Here is a 24537-nt window from a genome sequence, read left to right as displayed (position 1 = left end):
TCTTGACATCTGACGTACTTATCCCGTTATTATCATATACAAAGTTTGTTATATTTACATACACAGATTGATTGATATGCTGGTGACCCTTTATAGTGGAGGTAGTGAAAAATGCAAGATTGAACCGATGGATTGATCTCATGTAACTGAAGGAAATCTTTCTGTCCTGGAAATTAGGCAAAACTTCTTTTCTTGCTAACTAAGAATATTCGGACACATCAAGTAAACTTTTTCTCCGTTTGTCATCCCTCATTTCAAAAACGATGATAAGTGCCTGAACTCACGTAATATCTGCTACATGTAATGTAATCACGTGTACTACTGAAAAGATGCCCAAGTTAACGCAGAAAACGAGATCACGTTGAACATACTAAATATTCAAACAAAGCTTTTGTTGTTGCAAACACAAAAATTGTATCGCTGTATAATCAGGCCTAAACTTGATTACAGCTGTATAGTATATGGATCGGCAAGTTCATCTTGCATGTATATTAAAGCTATCGATGCAATCCACCATCAAGGACTTCGACTGTGCACCAGAGATTTTCGAACCTCTCCTGTAGATAGTTTGTATGTTGAGGCAAACTAGCTACTTCTCGATCTACGAAGAATAAAACTTGTCTTACAATACATCTAAATAGTTAATTACAATCTAATACTGTCAATCCTGTATTTGACTGCGTTTTCCATCCGCAGTTTGAAGATTTATATATCACACACACAAAGACCTGTATGAAATCAATTGATCTACTAGTTAAAAAACAAGTATGTACACGATTCTAACTTATCTTCGGACATTGTAAAATCCTCAACACGTTCTGAAATACCGCCATGGAAATTGCTAAAATCTAAAGTACCCACATCACTTTCTGAATATAATAAATATGAAACACACTCCGTTGTTTTCAAAGCAAAAACTATTCGAAATAAAACAAGAGTAAATAAACTTCAATTTTTATTTATACAGATGGTTCAAAAGACCAAAATAAAGTCGCTACTGATGCAGTAATCAGAAACGACGTTTTCTCTAAACAACTTCCGAATGAAGCAACAATTCGTACCGCTGAAACAAAAGCAATTCAACTTGCTTTTGAGTACAATGTATATAAAATTTCAAATGACAAACATTTTACTATATTCTCAGTTTCTCCACCTTGTCTGCAGTCAATAAGCAACGTGAATATTGATCATCCATACATATTTATTAGAAATAGTTAGATATGTTTATGTATTTGTTAATTATTCTTCTTTATTTTTTTTGGATGATATTAAAACTGTCTATCCACCACCATCTGCTATTGTCACTGTTGCCACATATTTGTATTTTGTGAATCACATGTTGTAAACAGATATAACAGGATCGTGTTTCTGAATAAACATACATATTAGATATTGGCGGCCGCCACTTATTAGTCCCCTACCGACGAAGTCGAAGGGGACTTTAGGTTTGCGCTCCGTCCGTCCGTCAGTCCAGTTTTCCGCACTTTTTCCTCTGTTCTTGCAGATATTTATTTGATATTTGGTACGTTGCTTTGCCATAACAAGTTACAGACCAAGTTCGAATTTCATTTCGGTCCATTGATTTTGCACTTAGTTATGGCCCCTGGGCTTAGAAAAATAGCATGAATTATCAGTTTTCCGGACTTTTTTTCGGTTGTGCTTGAAAATGTTCATTTGATATATGGTACATTGCTTTACCATAACAAGTTACAGATCAAGTTCGAATTTTGGCCTGGTCCGTTGATTTTTCATTAAGTTATGGCCCTTGGACTTAGAAAATAGCATGAATTGTTAGTTTACATCAAAGTTTCTTATCTCAGTAGATAAAAGTCAGTACTAAACTCATTAAAACTTCTAGCATAGTAATACAATAATATAGCTAAATTATTCATGATCACCTACATGTCACAGCTTATTGACTTGGTTAAAGACTTAAACCTAATTATATTTTTTTCTTTTTTCCTGGTCTAGTCTCTACTCGAATAGCAGTTGATTTCCAACCATTTCTAGTCTGGTTCCCCAATTTTTCCTTTTACCTACATAATGAACTTTGAATATTGTTGTGGTACTGTAATTTTTGCAACCGGTAGGGGACTATGTATAGTCATGCGATATTCTCAGAATGCTTGTTTCATCTGGAGACCGCCACTTAAGTTAACTGGCGGTGGCCACTTATTATCTGGCAGCCGCCATATCAATTAATTGACGGCCGCCATATAAATTAACTGGTGACCGCCACGTATTTTATCTGACGGCCACCACTTAATCTATACATGGCGGCCGCCACTTAATCTATACATGGCGGCTGCCACTTAATCTATACATGGCGGCTGCCACTTAATCTATACATGGCGGCTGCCACTTAATCTATACATGGCGGCCGCCACTTAATCTATACATGGCGGCTACCACTTAATCTATACATGGCGGCTGTCAATTTCAAAAACAATTTCATTCACACTGCTGAGTAACTATTTTCACAGACACGTAGCATCGATCGTTTTTCAAAGTGTAGGGATAGTCGTGGGAGAAGTTGTCTTCTACAATTGTTCACAAGCAGAAAAGGAACCTAAAACATTTCTTGCCCAAACTTCATACTCCTAAACTGGAGGGAGGGGGCTCCGTTCGTCCTTCAATTCATTAGTTCATTTATATTACATTTTTACCAATCATTACTACCACCAAAAGAGTTGGGTGGGGGCCAATTAATCTTATTTTACATGTAAAAATAACAAAGTTAGCATGTGTAAATAACTAAAAATGAACGTTATCAAAACCAATGGGTCAGATCCCTGGTTTTACGTGCCTGATACGTTGATATATTAAATACACATGAAACTTTTTTAGTGCGCGAATCTGTCGACATTTGATATCATTTATATGAAAGGTGAAGATAACGAACAGTGATAACTTTCTAAATTAACAGCACAATCAACAAACAATAATGCTTTGAATTGAATGTCACATACATAGTACTAGGTATTGGAGAGGGAGATTACAGCATTACACCCCTTTCATATTGATAGAGAGAGAGAGAGAAGGGAGTTGAAGAACTGGAGGCCGCCAGATAAATTAAGTGGCGGCCGCCATGCAGTTACATGAATAGTAATTCTATACCCTGACATCTATAGGCTTCCGTATAAACTAGCACTATCTTCTACTCGACAAAGCGGCAAAAATGCCCTTCAATATGATATTGTATACACTTTGAAATTCCCTATACTGATCTAAATAAAAAAAAACTACACTGATTTAAAATATATCATAAAACGCTATGTAAATTCTCTTTGGCAATTCTATTTGTATATCAACAAGAGGCCCTCAGGCTTTGTCGGACACCTGAATACTAGTGAAAAAGTATCAAAACTCCCCAGGGTATGAAATCTACAAAACAATTCCTGTTCTGAATATCTAAGATAAATTCTAATGTCCAGCAACATTATACAACAAGATGTGTTCTTAAAACTTCACTGCCCTCAGAATTGAATACACTGATGAAAGGCTTGACATAATATAATAGGTATATTGACATTGAAATATATGACTAATTTGGACCCATCCTAGAGTCAAAACCATGGGTTGTGAAATTAAATAAGAAGGTCCTGTGTCGTAACAGGCGTTGGCACGTTAAAGAACCCTCACTGTTACGACCCTGCGTGCTATGAATAGGACTAAATTTGTGTTACGTCAGCCACAACTGGTGAGGTCTTAATACATGTGAAACATTTTGGAAGTCAACAAAGAGACTAAAAAGGATGAGTTTCAGTTTTTGTGGGTTTTTTTATTACTTTGTATTCACATCAATTATAGACGAAAAGGTGACCAATCATAATCCCTATAAAGAATACAATGAAAAGAGTGTATGGCAAAACGATGACGCCTGAACACACCAGGTGAGATAACGTCTCTATTTTCACTATGGATTATTCCGTTTACCCGATACAGGACTCACAGCGGGTGTGACCGTTCAACAGAGAATGCTTACTCCTCTTAGTCACCCGATCCCACATTTGGGGAGTTCTGGGGTTCGTTTAAAACATATTATTAGGTAAAGTAGCTCATTACACCAAGAGCGTTCGAATTCAGTTTTGAACTCGGTTACCCAAGTTGCAATCGAACGGAGAGTTTGACTCTTATTTAAACTCTACCTTCTACGGGGTTAGTGTGGTAGCCATAGGCGTAGCTTGGGTTCGAATGTTACCGAGGCAGGGGATCTGGGGGGGGGGGGGGGCAGCCCCCAGAAGCTATCAACATTTTAACAACGTAAAAGGTGGGGTTTTTTTTTTTTTTTTACCGAGGCAGCTGCCTCGGTTGCCTCAATGGAAGCTACGCCACTGGTAGTAAATGATATATGCGCGTGTGTCAGTTTTCATACGATGTATGTGATTGGTTGGAGTATCATACATGTACATGGTAGTAAGAGAGGACATTGGGCATTTACTCTACTTACTCGGGTACGAACCTAAGTCGCCCTAAGACTTATACTTTCTACTTACTCGGGTACGAACCTAAGTCGCCCTAAGACTTATACTTTTTATGTCACTACGTTGTCTCGGTCAATTTGATTTGTTTGTCTATCATCGTAATTCGATGGATAAAGTATCAAGTTAGTGAATCGCAGATCCTGAGGATAAGTCCGCCAGTCTTTTTCATATTTATTGAAACAGATTTTCACTCCGACCCAGAAAACAACATTCAGAAAGAAAACAAACACCTGGGGCGCGTTTTACAAAAGAACTTACGACTTACGACCACCTTTACCTACTGGAAATTTCCAGTTCATTGTAAGATCATTCACTCCAAATGCAAAAGATTTTTTTTTAAATGTTGAAAATTAAGCCTTAGAAAAGTTTTACTTCATTCATTCAAAATAATAACTGTGTAATACAATATAAGACATGCGACTTTTTCGTTAAGTTGTTTTGTAAAACGGACCCCTGCACCCCCACCCCCAATATAGCCTTTTTAAATCGAAATTGCTTTAGATATTGAACTAGATATTTTTAAGATAATTGAACCCGAGTTTGATTTTAGTTCTAAGATATTAAACCATAATTGAAGTCTTTTTTAGTATTTTTATTTTATTTTTATTTATGAAACAACATACTGTCATAATCAGGGGGTTGTCAGAAAATGACAAAGCCCTGGAAAAGGGGGTGGTACCCATAGGCGTTAGCTTAATACGCTATATGTACTTTTCATAAGTTATAATGGTTTTAAAGTACATAATTATGCATTAGTGTGAAGTATATGAAACGGTGGATTCTGAGGATGACTTCCCGTTCTCTCTGTAATTTCTGCTTCCCTTGTTCATAATAAACCTTTTACTTTTACGAAATGCAATTCTCATAATATCATTGCAAACAATATTTTCAGTTCCGTTCCATTCCGCGTTTTAGCAACATCCTTTTTGAAAAACTTTAACATTGGTCATAACGTTCTAATGTTTAATGATAGGAGCTTCCATTGTTAGACATGTGTATTCCTTGTGACAAGACCTATCTTTGAGTACCAGAATTACTTTGCTGCCATACGGGGGTAAACACAAACAAATCTTGTTCTTGAGATTTGTTTTCCATCTTGAATGTTAATGCATATACATGTATGGGGGATAGAACTCTGCCATCATATTTGCCCTACTCCTAATTTTGTATTCTTTATAGGAATTATGAGATTAATCACTGTTCGTTATCTTCATTTTTTCATTTCATGCAAAATTCAGGTTATGAAACTACATGTTCAGAATTCAATATTATACGACGAAACACAGACAAATGTTATGACGGACCACTTCAATAATATATTACTAGATTCAACCCGTGCCAGCGGGGCTAACGTAGAGATGCATTTTTAATTGGGTATGGATTAAAATTCTCTCGCACATATAACGTCAGGTGCTTGTGAATCATGAGATAGATTACAGTAATGTTGAATGTTCCTGGTCTTTACGGCGCTTGCTTTGCAACCAGGAGGTATCGAGCTGGATAATCGAATACATTAGCTCTAAGTGAAGTACCACAAAGTTAGACCTGTGTATGATGCTCAGGACCGTAGTATTGATGGAACTTTAATATACCAGCACCTGTACACAGGTTCTTGGTGTTCAAGGTCCTTGACTTTCACTTTTCACGTCGCAAGCTTCTCCTTTCGAAGCGATTGTTCTAACCACCGAGCCACGACGTATTTAGATAATTTTCCCATATTCATACATAACTTCTCATGTTCACTGGTTATGTCGGTACATAAACCATAATTCTGATAGAATTGTTTTGTAATCTTCATTCTGACTGGTTACCTCACAGAAGTTTGGGTCTTGGACGCGTCGCAGAGCTTTCGATTGGCAGTTAAAGTAGAATAATGCAAGAATTAAAATCATAAACATTTCGTGTCGAAAACCAACGGGACCAGAGGTGGACTTCTATCAAAATAGCGAGAGCTGTATTAGAGTAAGTGGTAATCTCCATCGTATTGCCGATAAAGCTCAGCTTGCGACCGTGTAAGTGTGAGCAAATGTTAATCTACATACATTTAATATATACGGTTGGACCGAGCGAAGCATGAACTTGTCAACGGCGTTCATAATTCGATTCAGCAAATAATTAAGTACGGTAAATTAGAATTCACTTCTATATATATTTGTTTATGAAATTCCCCTTGCGCTAAACGTTCAGCAACATCTAAATATGAAAGGGGGAATATATGAGGTTGACGACCGGGTCTGTGTGATATGATGTTATTCCATATTAAATCAACAATGGGTGGAAGAGGCAGGTCGTTCAACGGTAACAGAGGTAATAAATCAAACAAAACAACCTTAATCATCCCAAAATGCTGCTAAATCTCAATCTACGCCTATCTGTGACTCATCCGATAAACCTAAATCATTGTAAAGATATAGACCCAATTCCAATTCAGACTCGGAAATCTCCCAAGATCTTAAGGACCTAAGTATCATCCTTGACAATTTGTCAAACAATAAATAGTTGCTCAAACAAGCCACAAACATTATACTGGACAACCCAGCCGTTAAAAATTGCATTCTAGAGGAACTATCAACTGAAGTTGAAGAGCTCAAAGCTAAAACCTGCAATCTGGAGAGTCGACTTGACGAGTTCGAACAGTACTCAAGAAAGTCCTAACTTAAGTTTTCTGGTATACCCGAGACTCAAAGTGAAAATACTGACGATATTGTGCTCAACATAATCAATTCATTCCTTCTACCAGCATATACTAAGAAATTTGACAGATACGAAATAAGCACTTCACACAGACTTGGCTCTCCAAACAAGGAAATATCACGTGACATCATTGATATAGAGACAAAGCCATGGTTACGAAAACAAAACCTTAAAGGATTTAACTCTAACTCCAACAACAGCTGCAAGATCTTCATCAACCTTAAAGGATTTAACTCTAATTCCAACAACAGCTACAAGATCTTCATCAAAACCAACCTTAAAGGATTTAACTCTAATTCCAACAACAGATACAAGACCTTCATCAATGAAGCCCTAACCAAGAGGCGGTCTACCATCACAGCCAGGCATGCGGTCCGAAACAGAAACAAAACCAACCTTAAAGGATTTAACTCTAATTCCAACAACAGCTACAAGACCTTCATCAATGAAGCCCCTTAAAGGATTTAACTCTAATTCCAACAACAGCTACAAGACCTTCATCAATGAAGCCCCTTAAAGGATTTAACTCTAATTCCAACAACAGCTACAAGACCTTCATCAATGAAGCCCCTTAAAGGATTTAACTCTAATTCCAACAACAGCTACAAGATCTTCATCAATGAAGCCCTAACCAAGAGGCGGTCTACCATCACAGCCAGGCAGGCGGTCCGAAACAGAAATGCTAAGGGGTGTTGGACCACTAACGAGAAGATTTTCGTCAAGCAGAATGACGACAAACGGGTCTTGATCCAGACACAAGACGACTTGGATACTCTTGTCGTTCGTGAGACAGTGATGCGGGTTATCAGCAATCAAACTATAGACTAATAGCGGTCCATTATATGTATCCTGTTTACATGATGTTTAGTGTTTTTCTTACGCTTTGCTTAGTATTGTATTGGTCAGCTAAACACGCACAGTACATTGTGCTTTGTACTAAAGTCTTCCCTTTGTATTCGATCGTATTGTTTTTCAGTTTGTATTTGCATTTTTGTCATTATATCTTTAATAATAATAATAATACTTTATTTCAAGAAGGTGACCTGATTAATGCACGCAATATTCTTCCCCAGGGCCTTACATTTGATACATACAATTATACACAAGAATAATCACTTAAAACAGAGTCGAAAAAACATGAACACAAGGTTATGTAACAAGATTCAGTCTATATCACGTAATGTAAAACTTATACGGTACCAATTTTGATGCACCAGATGCGCATTTCGACAAATATGTCTCTTCAGTGATGCTCATCCGAAATGTTTGAAATCCGAAATAACAATGAAGTTTTAGAGCTATTTTAGGGGAAAACAGTGTGCCAAAAAACGTGGAGTCAAATTCGTCTAAGGATAAGAGCTATGCATGAGGGAGATGATCCTTAATTTTGAAATGAATTTCTAAATTTTATAACAGCAATTAAATATACATCCGTATTTCAAGCTTGTAACGAAGTACTTAGCTACTGGGCTGTAGAGACCCTCGGGGACTAACAGTCCACCAGCAGAGGCCTCGACCCAGGGGTCATAATGTAAAACTTATATGGTACCAATTTTGATGCACCAGATGCGCATTTCGACAAATAATGTATCTTCAGTGATGCTCAACCGACATGTTTGAAATCCAAAATAACAATGAAGTTTTAGAGCTATTTCAGGGGAAAAGAGTGTGCCAAAAAAAGTGTAGTCAAATTAATATAATTGAATATCAGTAATAAACAATCACAAAATTCAATAATCCAGATTGCGATTTAAAAAAAAAAAGGCATGCTTAAATAGTGGTACGGCACTGATAATGTATTTTTTAACATTATTTTTATTATACATAAATGACTTTCCGTTGCATGTCAATGCAAGGTGAAGATAACGAATAGTGATCAATCTCATAACTCCTACAAGCAATACAAAATAGATAGTTGGGCAAACACGGACCCCTGGACACACCAGAGGTGGGATCAGGTGCCTAGGAGGAGTAAGCATCCCCTGTTGACCGGTCACACCCGCCGTGAGCCCTAAGTCAATAATTCAAATGTTGACATGTTTGCCGACGATGTTAGTTGTTACTCTACACTCTAATGGTCATAGTACGAGATGTTTAGAAAATGTACTCAGTTCCGAAATACATTCACTTGCATTTATTTTATGTACACAACTGTTAACAAATTTATTGTAAACACAATGATCATGTCTATTTATGATATTAATTAATATATTGACTGTTGTATTTAAGGTGAGAACCCCGTAAGTTGAAGGAACGTGTGTTCAAACCGTTTGTATAATATGCCCTTACAGATAAAACATGTCAACTACAGGGTCCGCCTATTCATTTACCGCGGGGAATATAACGCTACCCAACGTAAACCCTGCATTGTGACGTCACATTCAGACTAGACTTTCTTCTCTCATTCAAATCAAACAATTATAAACAACAATACACCCCGTTTCAATTTAAGAGACATTTAAAACGAAACAAAATTAACCAAGAATTCCAAAGAGCAAAAACAGTAAGAGTAAATATATCGTATATTTTTATTTTAAAAACTCATGAACTCATTCATCTATTTAGTCGTATTACTGTTTTTCTATTTGATGATTGGCTAAAAAGTGTAACATTGATAATTTTACTATTTATTCTTAACAAACTAGGTGTTTGATTACGAATTGCACGTCAGTCTTGTATTTTTTGGCATTCAAAATTAAAACACGAATAACTGTAGAAGCAACTAATGAACAAAACAAAATGGCGGCTCCGTATGGATCACAAAATTTTCAGTGAACGTATGTGGAGATTATCTCTATTCATTTGCTGATTTTCTCTTTTACATACGTGTTACCTTTAGAGCCCGGCTTCGCGGACGGGCATTTGGCCTGTCCGAGCTTCGCGCGGTATTATTGCAAAATGAAACTGCAGATGGTTATTTGTAGCATAATAACGTCTCAATTATTCTTTGACAAATAATTGTACGTAATATGATTCCGGTGTGACCGTTGGGGCGAGCGCAGCATATCTGAATACATTTTCAAAAAATTTATATTGAAAACAAGGAAAACTGATCTGGTTCACTGTCAATACGTAGGATTACTGTCTTGCTCTTCTCGCCAATGTAGGAATCAGTTTAGCGGGAAATGCAACGAGCGTGTTGTGACGTAGCCTGGTAGTTGTGACGTGACTGTTTACATTTCTTTAGACAATATTTTAAAAAGAAAGGGGGAAGAATATGATTGTCATCCTTTCCTTTCAAATAAGAAAGGTTTGTAATACTTCAAAGATTTTTTTTATTATTATTTTACGAATCGAACCATCCACCATTTTGTACGAGGGACTTCTGGGATTGGCGTCAAAAAAACATTCTTGTTAGAGGTTGAGATTTAGCTCGGATTATTTCCCGCGCTCTAGTCATTAGAGCTCGCAGTACGAGCCAGCGCTCCGCGCTGGCTCGCTGCGCTCGCTATCAAAGTAGTTTCGTAAGAGTATTATACTTCTTAGCAATGTTCAATTATACAGTCAATAATTTTGGCAGGGGGAAACATTGCATGTGTTGATTGTTTAATCAAATGTACTTCAAACTCATATTGGAGAAAGTGATTATATTATTGATTAAACAAATTTAGATGGTTTTTATGAAATCAACTACATAAACCCAGTACACCTTCTATTTCTACAACTGGAATGCATTTCGTAGACGATACATTGCATTGTGGGGGGAAATATGTCAATATTTAGATAAAAAGCATATTGTCTTATTCATTAGGAAAACCATGATGTCCAGAATAAGCCTTCCATTCGTGCTGCTGATTGCCTGTCTAGTGACAACGAGTATATGTGTCATTGAAGAAGGGTGTGTATCTGAAACTGTTTTATTTGTCATGCACTGTATTTATTGCATCAAAGTCTCCGTTAATTTCGTCATCAATGTGTTACCTATTCTTGAGTTGGAATAAATAAAACATCGCTCGACCGTAGGGAACCTCAAAGTATCCCCCGCATAGGGGCATAATAAAATAATCAGATATGTAATAATAAGAAAAATAATTTGTTTCCATGATTGACATGACTTCACTATACAATAAGCAAGTTTCAAGATGGAACCGAGTTTTTTCCCATCCACATAATTATACTCAATCTAAGTTGATTTCTCAAAACTATTGGTTCAAAGTAGAAAATTTGTATTGATTTACCCTTAATATACATGTAGGTGAATTCAATCAATAAGCGAAGAAAATACATATGTTGCTAGATTGTTATAGATGTCGGAGTTTATATCAACATCAGAAAATCACACAATTTCATTCAATAACATGATAAAAATACTTATAAAAACTGGTTAAAATTACAAAATTTTAATTTAAACAGATTATAAAAAACTGCTGCTTTATAAATGAATAATATTTGACGTGTTTCATACCGATTGTTAGACGGTTCTTGGTACACTGATTTTGACTACGGATAACTCCGTTTACCTGATCAGGATAAAGGGTTCACGACGGGTGTGACCGGTCGACAGGGGATGTTTACTCCTCCTAGGCACCTGATCCCACCTCTGGTGTGTCCAGGAGTCCGTGTTTGCCCAACTATCTATTTTGTATTGCTTGTAGGAGTTATGTGATGTGATGTTATGTGACCTGATATGTGATTGATCACTGTTCGTTATCTTCACCTTTCATGAATTAATTGTGGATATCAAGGAAATCATTGTGTAATATATATACAATACCAGCATACATGTAGGAGTTCTTGCCCTTGACAACATTTTTGCAATATAGATAATTGATTATTTATAGAAAATATAAACCTTTTTAATATTACAATATCAAATTGTTTACCAGATTTCTTATAATACCAAGTGAAAAAATTTCTTCAAAATATATATTTCTACCATGCACACATTTTAATGAAATGAAAAGATTTTGCAAAAACCTATGATGTCACACAAAGGTGGAATTATTTTGATAGTATTGTTAAATGAAAAGAAGGTGCATTGCTATTGAACTTTAAAAACCGTAAGGTTTCCTTGTTTTTAGATATACAACGACCAGAGTAATCAGAATTTAAAATAAGTACATACACGTTTTCTCCGTCATACTTTATACAACAGGGATTCCTTAAAGTGTTGACAGTTATGGAATCCATTATCAGAATAAGCAAGTACAAGCAGGTTTATGACTTCTCAAGATCTGCGTACATGTTTCAAGTCTCAAAGCGTTACGTAAAGAATTAAGAAGTTTACTCTCGTTTTGTTGCTTTTATTTAACAAATTGGAATTCTATTGATCTCGCCCCTTACGCGGTTCTGTAGTAAGCGCGTAAATTTCCTCCACGCGTATTGTTATAAATATTTGATTTGATATATGTTATATTCAGTTACCGCGTATCCCCCCCCTCCCCCCGCGTAATGTTGGATATGGAAAAACGCGTACTTAACCTCAGCGTAAATAACCACATTTACTATAGACTGACTTACTGTGGATTTACAGTAAGTGTGAACGACACATATCGGCAAGTACATGACGTGCTCCAGATAGTTCATTGGAAAGTCCCCGAGTGATTTTAAAAAGCGCTTTTGATTGGTCGGTTAAATTATAGGTAGGCGTTCCCAAGTATTGGGCATTATATTATCTCGTGCTTACATGCAACAAGTGCAAGGTGAAGATAACGAACAGTGATCAATCTCATAACTCCTACAAGCAATACAAAATAGATAGTTAGGCAAACACGGACCCCTGGACACACCAGAGATGGGATCAGGTGCCTAGGAGGAGTAAGCATCCCCTGTTGACCGGTCACACCCGCCGTGAGCCCCATATCCTGATCAGGTAAACGGAGTTATCCGCAGTCAAAATCAGTGTGCCTAGAACGGCTTAACAATCGGTATGAAACACGTCAGACAGCATTTGACCCAATGCGAGGTTGTATTGACGAACTAGATCGTTATAACGACCATAGAATTTTCGAAATGCTGACTTCAATCGAGACTGTTGAAATCCCTGTACCATCAACTTGTTTGTCAGTAGCTTACCTCGATTTAAAAACTGACTATACCCACAACAAGTGTAAGTTTCACTATTTGATTTCAATGTAAGTTGCACCGTACGTAGCGTGAGATTCAATATCGGTTTTGATTTGACAACGGGGATTTGAGATTACGTTAATAAAATGTCTTGTAAAGTTTATCTTATATATACTAGATATCTACATGTATAAAAGTATTGGGATATCTTATAAAGAAAAAAATATAAGATGTCTTATAAAAGATACAAGATATCTCGTAAACTTTAGAAGATATAACTTTCATCTGATACCTTATAAATTTTATCAATAGGTACATGTATGGGAGGAGGCATGAAAGGAATTTGAAATAAAAAGGCGGGATACAGGGTGAAAAGGGTGGGCTCCGATATGTAAAGAAAAGGCAGGGTGGCAATATCCCAGAATTCAAATAGTGTTGCATATTGAAAAAAAGAAGAAGACGGGATCGAAAATACAGCGGGAAAAGGCAGGATCCGCAGTTGCCTCTATATCCCAATAAAAATTGAAAGGTTACTCCCTTAAATTCCTGTAGATACTTGTCAGTTTTAAATGATCAGAAATTTCAGTACATGTTTCTATAGGCGATCCTGTCCGTATAAGAACAATGCTTTTGTTTTGTTGTCTCTTTCACATTCGCAGTTTCCATATTGTTATTTTTAGATAAATCTCTCAGAGGATATTTTCGAAATCTTACAAAGCATTGGATAAGGGCGAGATCAAAAGATCGATGTCGGAAAAATTTCTAAATTCAAATAGTTAGGGGGAAGAGGGGGTAAAAACTCATAAGTTTCTGTCATCCGACATCGATTACACTTTAGTGGAAAAAAAGACAACTGACTTTAAAACCACATAATAATACATTTTAATAAACATTTAATAGTTTCAATGTACACTTTCATTTGTTTTACTTATTAATCGATTAGTTTCAACATACTTCATATTTAGTTTTGTATTGGGGGGGGGGGGGGGGGGTCTTTGTGAGAACTATTCGAACTCAATTTTCTCAAACATTGAACATTTGATCTCGTCCCTAAAATAATTTGTCAGATTAAGTAATAAGATCAATAGATATTCTACTTGGAGAAAACATTTATTTTCAACACACGGCAATTGGATGCTTTGATGTCTTTTACTGTTATATATACCCACAATTTTGTAAGAAATTCGGAAGTAACCATCGCTAGATACTGTTAATTGAATGAACAACTGCAAGTTCTGTGAATTCTAGCAAAAACTAAATTCCCCAAACCATCCCTCTCCTGTAACACATTATTAAAGAAATTCAGCATTTCGTTAGCATTCTATAACGTCATAATAAACCACAGCAAAGGTTGATTGTTAATGTTGCGTTACTGGCGTACCTTTGAACCTATATCACTGGTCCACCCCTAACTGCATGTTCATGATTGCGATTACCCGTTGTACTAACGACACTCGCTTCGTCAAATAAATAAATAAATATATATATATATATATATATATATATATATATATATAACTGACTCGGCCTAAATTGCAATAAAATCAGTAGCAAAGAAGTTTTTAACACTTCGTTCGTGTTCAGACCATAGGGGCTCGCCACGAATTGAACCTCTCTATTCTATATTTACATTTATTTGTATATACAGAATAGACGATGTCAAATTTTAAAAAGAGAAAAATTTCGTGACGAGCCCCTGTGTCCAGACGAAATATGCTTCTCTTGGATTTTGTTTGCAGTTTCTTGAAAGTCATTCCCCAAAAAATTTCTCGCAGTTCTACAAATTAAAGACACCGATGGTACATTGTCAGGGGTACAAATATTTCTTCTTAATAAATTTTGTCTGATTTCTCTATTATATACACTCGATTTCTTTTTAATTTCATACTTGATAAACATAAGTACATCCGGTGTGAGCTTCGTTGGCGACACTTTCGGTGCAAGAGTTCCCATGATTGACAATTTTATAACGTGGCCTTTGCGACGCCTAATTTCTTACTGATTTTACCATAAAATAAACCCTCGGCATGTAATTTTAAAATCAACGTCATTGTTTTAGTTGGTATTGGTTTCCCCTTTCCGCAGAGTCTCTTCCATCGTGCTAAAAGATTATGTAATGACACGCTAGTGTAAAGACACGTGTGCCCATCTAAAATTATTTTTATTCCCACCCCTTTAAATATTGGTCCAATCGCAGTGATTGTTCTTTCCTTGATGCGTCATCATTGACAGATTTGTTTTGAAATCAACTATCCGGGACCGCGAATTGAGAAGCTGAGTCGTTCACACTTACTGTAAGTTCACAGTAATCGATAGATCATATGATGTTAGCCATCTGATATACAAATATTTTCTTTTCATTACAGAGAAACTGATGGGATTAGCTCCTACCAAATAGCTGAACTATTGGCCAACCCACAGAATTACGGGTATATCATGTGATTGACAAAATCGTTGATATTCCTTTCAAATAAGGACATATATATACATGTAATATATACATAATCACTGTTACTATGATACTGGTATGTATACATTTTTGTAAAGCTTCTGAAGATGTAATGAAAGCGCTAAAGCTTTACGGAGGATTTCTGTGTTTTCTTTTCATATTTTTTAAATATTAGTATCCGATTACTGAGACTCTATTTCAATTTTGGATATATATATATATATATATATATATATATATATATATATATATATATATATATTTACCTAGCTGCAGAACTGTAGCTCTGAGAAAATGTTGGGATAGATCGGACTGATATCTCAGCTACAGTTCTGCAGCTAATATTTACCCCCTTTACCAAGTGGATATCGCTCATGCGATAAATTATTCGTATCCCTGAGTAAGTGTTCCTACGCCACGTAAAGTAATGTGCAAAGGAACTACCGGTAGATCAGGGTGACAGAATTCCCAAAAAATTGATGTAAGTGGCACAGGTGTTGTTACATTGTTCAAAATTTGAAAACAATGAATTTACATGTGAAGTAATTAGTGACGATCGAGGGAACAGACCTGTCATTTTACTAGTTATCGTCTCGAAAAATTGAAGCAACTTGCAGCTCAGCGTTGCATACTAACAGTACTGTTCTAAATAACTCCCAGAATGCCACATTGTGACCTCCAAGCATGCGCATAAGCTGCCAAGACACTAACGCATATGCTATCGCCAGAGGGCGCTAGCAATCAAGATAGAGAGAGAGTTTGGGATGAAAAGGTCATGGTCAATGTGGGGCTTCATCCAAAAAGCTTGTAAATACTCATTGCGATGGGATATGCCTTATCTTGTGGAACTCTTGTTTGTATGTTTCGGGGTTTTTTCCCCACTCATATACAAACATCACCAATTCAGGTGAAGCGCTACAAACTTTGACATGTGCATGGTACTCAAGACCATTTTTCTATGTATGTTAAACGTCCCTCGTGTCAACCCGTGGCTTTCACTTCTGTGTGGTACCCCTTGCTTGTCGTAAGAGGCGAACAATGGGGTGGTCTTTCGGATGAGACCGCTAAAAGAGGCCCCGTGTCACAGTAGGTGTGGCACGATAAAGAGCCATTTTTTGTTCAAAAGCCGTAGGCGCCGAGCACAAGCCTTCTTGAGTGGGACGTTAAGCAATATACAATCAACCACTACTTACGTATGTTAAACGTCATAGGTTTGGCGCGGTTCTGGGATCGAACCCGTGACCTTTGGTGAGCGTTCTAACGATCACGCTACCACAACATTTGTACGCCGCATTGTTTTTAAAAAAGTATTTGTTATAAAGAAAATTGAATTCCGTATTACTGATCCTAAACCAAACACTCGTTTTAGAAATTGAAATAGTGGGTATATCGTAGTAAAAATCGTGAGGTTGTCTTACGGTAGATGTTGACTCTAGAAAAAACTCTCACTGTTAAATTGACCCGAGAGTCTAGAATAGGCCTAAATTTGTGCCCTTTCATTTAAACGTTTCTAAATGAGCGAATAATGTCCGAAAGGGATGTATAACTCCGACCCGTCAATCAGTTAGTAAACAAATGACAATGGCAGCATGGTGTACATACATGTATGCATTGAATCACAATAGTTGACATTTCAACAAGGCCTGTGGTCCACAAATGGTGATCACTATTTAGTTATGCCTCAATGAATTTGGGCATTCATGAATTCATATCTTGATTTTAGTTGTAAAAGGACAAAGAAGGGAATATGTGGAGTATGTAGATGATTTCAGTAAGCTACATTTTTTGCTTGTTATCATATGATATAATGCAACCTTAGATAAGAATGTAGTTTTTGTTTATTACAGGAAAAGAGGTCTTGACTTGGGGATAGGTCATAGATGGGACATTGTCAACAAAGCACGGAAGTTCAAACAAAATCAAAGAAATATACATGGTAAAGTTAAACGTTCAGAGTATTTTCATGCCCCCGTAATTGCTAATTTGGAGGTATATCATTTTTGGTCGGTCTGTTTCTCCACAGAAAGTTTAACTCTTCAATAAATGGTGATAGGGCTGTCATATTTTGCATTCATTTCTTTTCGTTCCAAACTCTTTGACCTGTTAACCTTGGAGTTGGTCATATATAAGTACGTAAGTAAGGGAATATCATTACTTCATAGACATCTTAGATATTCAAAGAAATAAGGGGGAAAGCGATAAAGAAAATATAATCATTACAGTATTAAAAACTTATTTTTTCTTAAACATGTACAACTTGAATACAATGTATTTTTCAGAAGCACTGGATATTTTACAAAACCCAGAAAGGTACATGAGTCGAAGAAATACGAAGAGATTAAAATGGACATTTTAGAGATCAGTTCAATGAATCATTTCAAAAGAGTACGGGCTTGTTTTGGGTTATCTTTAGTGTGCTTATACCAGTGACAAACCATGTCTATATGACGTTAAATGTATGTAGTGTCAAGTTAAACCAATACTATATACATGTATAGTTCTACAAATGTGGTCAGGATCTATACTATGCTATCCACTTTATTAATATTCGGGATTATAACCTGTAGGAAATATTTAATATAGTGTTCATTTTACCGCTGAGAGAGCCGACTTATCATAGCATTTACCAGCTTCATATATATATATATAGTGTATATATATATATATATATATATATATATATATATATATATATATATATATATATATATACAGTGTATATATATATATATATATATATATATATATATATATATATACAAACATACATGTATATATGTGTGTGTGTGTGTGTGTGTAAATGATAGCTATTATGTTATGCATGTAATGTGGTTGTGAATGAGATGTAGTTGTGAACAGTGTGCTTATGAATTTTGATAATTTTTATGGCTGGGACTTTCAACAGAAATGAAAGTAGAATGAAAAGTATGCCGAAGTGAAGTGTCGCAGTTCATACCCACATGTGTTTTCAAAAATGAAATTAATTTCTCTTTCCATAAGCCCGCATTCTATAATTAGAGGTTGCGTCATCAAGCAAACACTAACTTGAAGTGGGTAGCACGTGACCTGTGTATACCCGTGTTTGACGGGACGTACCATGATATGGGTTTTCTCGTCAGTCCATCTGTTAGCTTTTTCACACTGTGAGACATACAACTATGAAACCCGGTCAGCTGATGCATCTTGGGTAAAACGTGAAGATAACGAACAATGATCAATCTCATAACTCGCACAAGCAATACAAAATAGAAAGTTGGGCAAACACGGACCCCTGGATATTGAAGAGATCATTAAGAAATTGGATTTGTGATTCCGGAATACATGTAGAAGACTTTGTGCCGATTATAGTTTTCCGAACTTTTTATGCAATGAACATCATATGCAGGTGATAATGGAATATTGCTACATACATGTATATCTGGGAAATTGACGACGGAGAAACTGAAATCATCATGTTTATCATAAAGTTGAGTTGTTAGTTTGCCCTCAATACCGGTATCTATTTTAAATGAAATATATGAGGCAGAAGTGGACGACTCTGGTGTCTTTCATTTCGAGTTCACACGGATATATCGAATCGACTTGTGTATGATTTTTTTGTATTAATAATAGATAAAACGTCGTCGATAAGTCTATTTGACGCATTAAATATTTTTTTCTTCTCACGTCGACGTTTTTGAATAATTTCTGCTTCATAAGAATATAAAAACAGGTCAGCCAACAAAGGAGCACATTACATGTAGGTTTCACTTTCGTTACAGTTCGAGTATTCAACAAAAGTTGTAAATTAAACTGATTAAATTAAATTCAACAAAAATTGTAAAATAGTCATATGGTTGACTAAATTAATTCCTGGGTTCTGTCTATTTCTCTGATACCCCCTCCACCCGTGCTTTAAAGGACCCTAATGGGAATAAGCTTTCGAGCTTTCATAGATCATCCTTGGTATCTACGTATAGTTGTATGTATACGTGTATATGCCGAATAAACATTTATTTCATTGTTAATGCTAAGAGTGAAGATAACGAATAGTGATCAATCCTCTAAAGATAATGCCTAAATTGATTGATGTTTTCCGCCACACTCAACAATTTCTCAGTTATCTGGTGGCGCCTAGTTTTTATTGTTGGAAGAGATAACCCAGATACAATGTACCTGGAAAGAGACCACCGACCTTCCGAAAGTAAACTGGGAAACTTTCTCACTTACCGGCGCGAGCAGGATTCGAACTCGCGCCGACAGAAGTGACAGGCCGTGTGATTTTGAGTGCGATGCTCTAACCACTCGGCCACGGGCCCGTAGGCCCCCGATAATGCCTAGAAGGAATACAAAATCAAGAGTAGGCAAACACGGATCCTGTCACATCAAAGGTGGGATCAGGAGTGTAGGAGGAGTAAAGGTAATGGGACCCCCCCCCCCCTAGGGATTTTTGCAAACAAGTATTTTTTTTATGTACATAGTCCCTAGATGATAAATCAGGTTGTTTGACATATCTACGTGTTTTAGGGCAAAAACATGAAATTAGTAAAAATGATAGCCAAAAACTGGAAAAACTCTTCAGATCCGATATAGATGTAATTGACATTTGCAAACAAGTATTTTGTGAACGAATGAAACCCTTTGTTTATATATAAAGTTGTTTGACATAAATATGTGAGGGCAATTACGAGGTTTGGGGCTAAAACATGATTTTTTTCTTTAAAAATCGACGAAAAGTCCTTAAGATCCTATATAATGACATAGACATTTGAAAACAATTCTTTTCTGAAAGTCTGTAACCCTTTAACTATAAATCAGATTGTTAACATTGAGACCTTTTCGATTTTGGGGAAAAAACCAAAAATTGTAAAAATAATAGCCGAAAACTGGGGGGGAAAACACCTCTTCACATCGGATATAGATGTCATTGACATTTACAAACAAGTATTATGTGAACTTATGTAACCCTTTGATTGACGATATGTTTATGACATAAATAATTGGGGATGTTTACGACTTCTGGGGCTAAAACATGATTTTTTTCTCTCTAAAAATCGCCGAAAAATGGAAAAGTTCTTCAGATTATATATAAATAGTATGGACATTTGAAAACAGTTATTTTTTGAAAGTATGTAACCCTTTAATTGTGAATAAGATTGTTTGACATTAATGCAAGAGAACGTTTTCAAGTTTTGGGGCAAACTCATGAAATTTGTAATTAAAGTATTGTTTAAAATTGGAAAAACTTCGAGAATCTTTCAAACACAATATGGACATTTGCAAAAATGTATTTTGCATTGAAGAACTTAACCCCTTGTTTATATATGAAGTTGTTTGACATTTTAGAAGGCGAGGTATATGAATTACTGAGTTATTTGGAAGAGATATTCTTGCATGCAATATTACTAGTAATCCAGAATTTGTAATTGCATTGCAAATAGTAGTTTCAAACTCTTTAGTCTGTGAATAACTTCTACAACCGGCCGCGACAAGCATAAGTGGTTAAAACAGGTAGTGACAGTTCCATCGTCAAACGCTCGACATCAGGTGTGAATGTCACGAGTCCTTGGAGATGACCTTAAAAACGAATGTCCCGTGTCGCAGGTGTGACACGTTAAAGAACCCACATTGCTCAATAGCCGTAAGCGCCGAGTAAAGGCCCAAATTTGAAGGCCTTCACCGGTCTTGGTGACATCTCCATATGAGGGAAAAATTCTCGAGAGGGACGTTAAGCAAGATACAATCAATCAATCTACAGTGACATATGTTTGATAGTGTAATTAACTTAGTATTTCTCGTCAGATGGTGCATAGTCATTTTAAACGTGAGGTGCTTAGGTAATATGCATTTGCCATCCATAGCTGAGATACATATATCCTGAGAGTACGATTTGGGACACCTTTTTGCCATTGAAAATAAGATGGGTTGTCTAATACAACTTGAGAGAGACATGCAATGAGATATTATATACACATGTATTCAGAGATGATGGACACTTTTCCCCGTCCATAAATGGCTGTTTTGTAACAAAGGAACTCAAGTACAAGGAAAGAAACACAAACTGGTGAAGTGTGTGACAAAAACAGTAGAAGCCATTTTAAAAAAAACTCTGCGTAGAATAAAAGTGACTATAACACAATAAATTAGTTGGTTTGATTGTATATTGTTTAACATACCGCATGGTAATTTTGTGGCAGTCAGAAATCTGCCTTTTGATTATCATAGCAGATTCTTTTACTCTGAGCATTAACTGTCATACTCTCAACCACATAATTCTACACGATATTTTTCTCCATATATTCGGATAAAGTCAAATGCCTTTCCATGTTGCTCAAGAATTATATCAATTTTAGGTTCTGACTTGTTTAGATCATCGTACTTAGTGTACGTTTTTCTACAGGTTGGATAAAACATTCCCTCTTTAGCAACCAAATCAATATAATAAACTTTACTTATAGTTGTCCCGTGGGTATCTGGGTTAGAAGGGATAGGTCCTCGGTACCTTTTGCTTGTCGTAAGAGGCAAATAATGGGGCAAGAAAACTATTGTCCCTTGGGTATCCAGGTTAGAATAGGTCCTCAGTACTCCTTTGCTTATCGTAATAGGCGACTAAATGGGCGGTCCTTTGGATGAGATCGCAAAAAGCGAGGTCTCGTTTCACAGCAGGTGTGGTATGATAAAGATCCCTCCCTGTTCAATGGCCGTAAGCTCCGAGCATAGGTCTAAATTTTGCAGCCCTTCATCGGCAATGGAGACACTTCCATATGAGTGAAAATTCTCAAGCGGTACGTTAAACAATATACAATCAACCAACTAATTTATTGTGTTATCGTCAATTTTATTCTATGCAGAGTTTTTTAAAATGGCTTCTACTGTTTTTGTCACACACTTTACCAGTTTGTGTTTCTGTCCTTGTACTTGAGTTACTTTGTTACAGAACAGACATTTATGGACGGGGAAAAGTGTCGATAGTGAACACAGGTTGAGTGAACGTCTCTTAGTCTTACAGTTCACTTGACTCGGCGCAACTTCGTCAATGCTCAAGTTTTATTTCTAGTAACTAATATTTGTAAATTATTATAACACCAGCGATAGAAACCATGTAATTGGCACCATTTAAAGTTAGCAAACATTTTATAAGTAAGCTGAAAATTGAAAAGGTGTTTAATATTACGAATATGACAATATAGTTATTTATTTAACAATTGTAGATTAAAATATAATTCATTAATCTAAATTATTTATGAATTAGTTTATTGTTTGTAATATGTCCGATTCTCAATAGTCGAGCCATTATTTATCAGGGTTTACCCCATTTTTGCATTGTATATTCAAAAGTAATCCATGTGCTTCCTTTTTATTGATTATATACATTTATGGGCTTCCATACATTAGATGTATCGTGTGAAGACATGAAAATGTGGACAACGATTTTTATGTTGAAAGTTATATTTACTAACTCAAGATTGCGTATATATCATATAAAGATAGGGTCTATGGATTTTAGTATCTAGGAATGAACCGTTCTATCATAGTGTAGAAAAATCCCTAGAGGGGGGAGGTAATGCGTTACTGGCCCATGGTCTAGTTCGTTATCTTCGCCTTTCACCTAGAGCTAGTGACGTCTAAATAAGAGTGAAAAAATTTCGACGGGACATAAAAATCAAACAATCAATCAAAAGCCATGAGATGTAGAACTTTACTTGGCAATATCAGCCATTATTAAGCTGTAACATATACGTATAAATGTCTTAAGGAAAGTCCGTGCTTTTACGTATCCGGTTTTAAATTTTAAACACCGACTAGAAAGTTCCAGTTATAACTTCTTTGTTTGATGTTTGTAGTTTACGAGAACTGTACGAGTCAAATTTAGCATTCAAATGTGAATCTTAGATATATTTACCATGAATTATTATAGTGTGAAGTCATCACTAGCTCCAATGGTACAAAGCAATGTAATATCTACATTGAAAGGCTCATAGGCTTAAAAGGCTCATAGCTTGCAATCTAAGCCTGAACAAGTTAAAAATCATACATAGGCGTGATCCTCACAGTGGAATTCACACTGAATTTTAGGGAGTGTGTTTGGTTCAAAGAAACCCAGAATCATAAATCCTCAGAAAATCATCAGCAAAGTTGTTGAATATTTGAACTCTTCTTCACAAGTACTTTCAAGAAACAAAATTATTTGTACATGAGCTGTAGTTGCTAGAATCTACATATATGTTACACTATACTTATTTTTTCTATAAGTATGAGATAACATGTATGTATTTTTATGTATTATATGATTGATAGCCAAACAAAAAAAGAATAACACACACACCAAAAAAAAATTGTGAGAAAAAGGAAGGGGAGGGGGTGCACACCCCCCCCCCCCCCACTCCTTGTGTTCTAATTGTCTGGTAGGAAAAAAATTTCAGTATGTTTTACATATATATATTGTCATATTCTGTTAATCTTGATTTTAAGACTGTATTTGCTGTTACAATTTACTATTTTCAAAGTGTGCAAAGAATAATTGTAAAACTTAAATTTAAAAATGGGGGTTTACATATTCAAGAGACCATTTTGCAAAATATCTCTGGTCAACTATGGTAAAATATGTTTTTTTGTTAACCTTAGATATAATTCTAAATATTTTTAAAGAAAAACTGACATGTAAACAATTTAGATTTTGAGAATTTTTCAAAATTGCGATATTCTGTGATTTTTTTCTGAAGGATGTGAGCAGATTAAACAGCAATTGTGTATGTTTTCAATTGAATATCTTTAAAAAAATTCCCTCAGTAAATGAATAGCTATTGGTTTTTATATATTATAGCTTAATATGATGTGCTTTGGTGCATATTTTTAATAAAACATGAGATAATGCATTCTTGTGTTAGAATTTGGCTTTTGCATTTGGGGGTATATGTGCTCTGT

At 35.8% G+C, this 24537-nt stretch overlaps 1 protein-coding gene across 2 annotated transcripts in view; it reads left to right on the top strand.

Moving 5' to 3' along the window:
• The window catches only part of LOC125648297 (uncharacterized), a 37969-nt gene extending 19950 nt beyond the window's left edge, over window positions 1-18019 (top strand). Inside the window, exons 4-7 of one of the 2 annotated variants that reach the window (XM_048875276.2) lie at window positions 10930-11016; window positions 15551-15613; window positions 17481-17569; window positions 17913-18019. In XM_048875276.2, the coding sequence (XP_048731233.1) occupies window positions 10930-11016; window positions 15551-15613; window positions 17481-17569; window positions 17913-17989 (316 nt within the window). In that variant the 3' untranslated portion in view covers window positions 17990-18019. Of the gene's footprint in view, window positions 1-10929; window positions 11017-15550; window positions 15614-17480 lie in introns of both variants that reach the window. The other variant, XM_056142472.1, reaches the window with a different exon arrangement.
• Window positions 18020-24537: the final 6518 nt, after the last annotated feature.

The sequence above is a fragment of the Ostrea edulis genome, chromosome 6 (genome assembly GCF_947568905.1).
Source record: "Ostrea edulis chromosome 6, xbOstEdul1.1, whole genome shotgun sequence".
Taxonomy (NCBI): domain Eukaryota; kingdom Metazoa; phylum Mollusca; class Bivalvia; order Ostreida; family Ostreidae; genus Ostrea; species Ostrea edulis.
The sequence above is the reverse complement of the archived record's forward strand: the minus strand, read 5'-3'. Positions and strand labels throughout refer to the sequence as shown.